Raw genomic sequence first — 3,983 nt, forward strand, 5'->3', positions numbered from 1 at the left:
TGGTATTAGTACTTTTACTGAAGTAACACTCGTATTTTTACAGTGTGGTATTAGTACTTTTACTGAAGTAACACTCGTATTTTTACAGTGTGGTATTAGTACTTTTACTGAAGTAACACTCGTATTTTTACAGTGTGGTATTAGTACTTTTACTGAAGTAACACTCGTATTTTTACAGTGTGGTATTAGTACTTTTACTGAAGTAACACTCGTATTTTTACAGTGTGGTATTAGTACTTTTACTGAAGTAACACTCGTATTTTTACAGTGTGGTATTAGTACTTTTACTGAAGTAACACTCGTATTTTTACAGTGTGGTATTAGTACTTTTACTGAAGTAACACTCGTATTTTTACAGTGTGGTATTAGTACTTTTACTGAAGTAACACTCGTATTTTTACAGTGTGGTATTAGTACTTTTACTGAAGTAACACTCGTATTTTTACAGTGTGGTATTAGTACTTTTACTGAAGTAACACTCGTATTTTTACAGTGTGGTATTAGTACTTTTACTGAAGTAACACTCGTATTTTTACAGTGTGGTATTAGTACTTCAGTGCTGCTGACTGTAGTTCAGGGTGATGATGAGGGAGGAAGTGGCTGCAGCGGTCAGGATGCTGCACAAACATCAGGTCATCTCGCTTGAGATTACCGTTCGCCGACCGCCAGCTGGGGGGCGGGGCTCCTTGAAAAATGGCTGAGCTGATTAATCAGTTATGATTAAACTGATTAATCAGCTCAGCCATTCTCCTGATGGATTACTTGATTAATGCACCGATTGTTTCAGTTCATACTGACTTTGCCTCTCTGTGTTTCAGTGGACGGCCCGTACCTGCAGATCGTGGAGCAGCCCAAACAGGTAAAACCCACCCGTCCTCCCTCTGCTGCTCCGTCACAGCGATGTGAATGATCACAACGTGTTGGGAGACGCGTGGAGAGAAAAAGGATTCATTATTTCTTAAAGAATTTCCCCAAAGAAATGATTTCCATGTTTTCAGAATGAACTGAAAGATTTGAAGTTTGAATTCTCACCTGAAAATGGTAAATGATCACATGTTGGACTGAAAGACAAAAAGCTTTTAAATAAAATCCAGTGATTATTATCATCTGATATTTACAACGACAGGATTTATTCAGCAACTTCAGACTCTCTTTTTAAAATGTTGCTGATTGATAAACTAACTTCATCCTCATGAGTTTTTCTCTCGCACGTCTCCACCTGATCAGGACCGATCGACTTTTTCCTGCTTGTAAAACTCTAAAGGATTATTTTCTCCAGAGTAAGTGATAGTTGGAATCACTCTGCATATCACTTACATCGGGATAAATTCAGTGAAAATCACATTAAGACCAATTTATGCGCCATAGACTCAATGCAAGAATAAATATATAAATAATAAATAAATATAAATGGACCTTTAAGGACGAATAATTCTGTTGTGTTAAAATATGGAACATAATCTGAAGCATCTGCTTTCCTTCGCCTGATGAGTCCAGCTCACGCTACAGGATTTTACCTGCAGGTCGCCGAGATCGCCGACAGTCTGGCTGTGCATGAAATGGTGTAATTCGTCACTTTAAATATTCCAAAGCAGCTAAACATTGGTGGCTATGGGAAAATAAGGGACTCAGATAAAAAGGGTGAGCTCTGAACTTTCTCTGGTGGAGTTTGTTTGTTTAGTTGAAGCAGAAACTGACTCTGTGGGTGAAGAGATGAGAAGACAAAGGCGGGACGGACCGAGCACGTGACGCAGCAGCGTTAATAACATGTTTGGTAAAACACAGCAAGCTTATCAACTTGTTTTCTAAGAAGGTTTAAAAATCCTCCACCGTGCAGGTCACAGTGTTTATCCTGCGGTCAGATTATTACCACAGAGTTTCAGATGTAACTACAGGAAATGAGCCTTTTACCGTCAGAAAACATCAACACCCAACAGGGAGCAGGGTTTGGTATCTCATCGTCTGTGGTTACTTTATTGATTCCGGTTCTACTTTTTGAATCTGGTTGAACTTGAATCTCGGTTCAGGAACCCAGAAGCAGAATCCAAACCTTTGTTCTCGATACCCAACCCTACTTGTGTGTCAGCAGCAGCTTATGTGCATAACGATGAGACTTGAGGGGAACTGTCACTGTATGATTGGAGGTTGTTCAAAGTTTACTTTCTTAAACTGACTTCTACCGGAGACGTTTTAAGAGGGACACGACACTTTAAGAATCCTCATGCAGAAAGTTAGGAACCGAGACGCAGAATCCAAACGCAGGGGTCTTATCGACTGCTCGGGTCTAATCGACTGCTCGGGTCTTAGCGGGTCTTATCGACTGCTCGGGTCTAATCGAGTGCTCGGGTCTTAGCGGGTCTTATCGACTGCTCGGGTCTAATCGAGTGCTCGGGTCTTATCGAGCGCTCGGGTCTTATCGAGTGCACAGGTCTAATCGAGTGCTCGGGTCTTAGCGGGTCTTATCGACTGCTCGGGTCTTCTCGACTGCTCGGGTCTTAGCGGGTCTTATCGACTGCTCGGGTCTAATCGACTGCTCGGGTCTTAGCGGGTCTTATCGAGTGCACAGGTCTAATCGACTGCTCGGGTCTTAGCGGGTCTTATCGAGTGCACAGGTCTAATCGACTGCTCGGGTCTTGGACATTTGGTAACGGAACACACAGATATAGTAATTTTCAGCTGATGCATCATGTCAGGCTGACAGTTGATCTCATGAATGTGTATTTAAATGATTGTCTCTCTTTGTCTCCCAGCGTGGCTTCAGGTTCCGGTACGGTTGTGAAGGTCCGTCTCACGGCGGTCTGCCGGGAGCCTCCAGTGAGAAGAACCGGAAGACCTTCCCCACCGTCAAGGTAAGACTTCCTGTCTGTTTGATCAAACAGCTTCAGTCTGAGCTGTGCGGCTGTAACGAGCACATGAATCTGTTTTGTGAGCTCACCCAACTGTTGAAACGTTGAAAAGCAGGACTGACAGCCGCTGACATTTTAACTTCATTCCAACGTGAAATAATGATGCTAAAAATACTTTCCAGGAAGTGATTAAAAGTATTTGATGCGTAAAGAAGGCTGAGAGCTGTGAAGTGTGGTCGACTTCACTCTGCAGAAACGCACAGTTTCCTGCGAGCTGTTTGTTGTCTGCATGTACAGAGAAGCAAAAACTTGGTTTGAAGGCAGAGAGCCAGCTGTGACTGTGTTCACCACCTTTAGTCTTCCTTTGCTTTTGTGCTGTGGAGAAGTTCTGAACAAGAGCTTTGCTTTTATATTAAACCACCTGTATTTGAACACCTAAGCCACGGTGAGGGAAAACATCCTAACTGTTTGAGCACGCAAGTTAACTTTGATAGTGGAAACTGTGGTTTTCCCGACACAAATGTTTTTTCGAGTTGCAATTTTTTATTTTATTTTACTCAGCGTCACAGTTCACAACATGCAAACAGTTACCACAGTCGGAACATAGCCCCCCACCCCTACCCAAGAGCGGTCAACCCGCCAGAGAAGTCGCTTTTATCTCAAGCTAGTCAGGAATATACTTCACACACTGAAGAGAAGAAATAAAAATAAAAAAGGTGACCTCATCAAATGTTTATCACATCTCCAACCTATGAACCACATACAGAAGTCTTTGAACGTTGAGGCAGATTCCTTTGTTTTAGTTGTTCACTGAAGACATTTGGGTTTAAGATCAAAAGATGAGACAAGAGTTCAGAATTTCAGCTCTCATTTCCTGGTATTCACGTCTAGATGTGTTAAACATCTCAGGACAAAACCACCCTTTGTTTGAACCCACCCATTTTTCAAGTGAGCAAAACTACTGGAACATGTGACTGACAGATGTTTGTTGTTGCCCAGCTGTTGCCTTTTAGGCTGATTGTCCAAACATTAAATAGAAAAGTTTTCATCCTTGGTTCAAACCTATAAAGACTGCATTTCCTGTTAAAGAGGATAAACCAACATGAAGACCAGAGAGCTGTCTGTGGGAGAAAAACA

General features: G+C 42.1%; 1 protein-coding gene across 1 annotated transcript in view; it reads left to right on the forward strand.

Annotated features, from left to right (window-relative positions):
* The window catches only part of nfkb1 (nuclear factor of kappa light polypeptide gene enhancer in B-cells 1), a 55,969-nt gene that overhangs the window by 8,862 nt on the left and 43,124 nt on the right, over window positions 1-3,983 (forward strand). The window contains exons 4-5 of the mRNA XM_046030253.1: window positions 819-859; window positions 2,751-2,849. Coding sequence (XP_045886209.1) covers window positions 819-859; window positions 2,751-2,849 — 140 coding nt within the window. The remainder of the gene's footprint in view (window positions 1-818; window positions 860-2,750; window positions 2,850-3,983) is intronic.

Source organism: Micropterus dolomieu, linkage group LG19 (genome assembly GCF_021292245.1).
Source record: "Micropterus dolomieu isolate WLL.071019.BEF.003 ecotype Adirondacks linkage group LG19, ASM2129224v1, whole genome shotgun sequence".
Lineage (NCBI taxonomy): Eukaryota > Metazoa > Chordata > Actinopteri > Centrarchiformes > Centrarchidae > Micropterus > Micropterus dolomieu.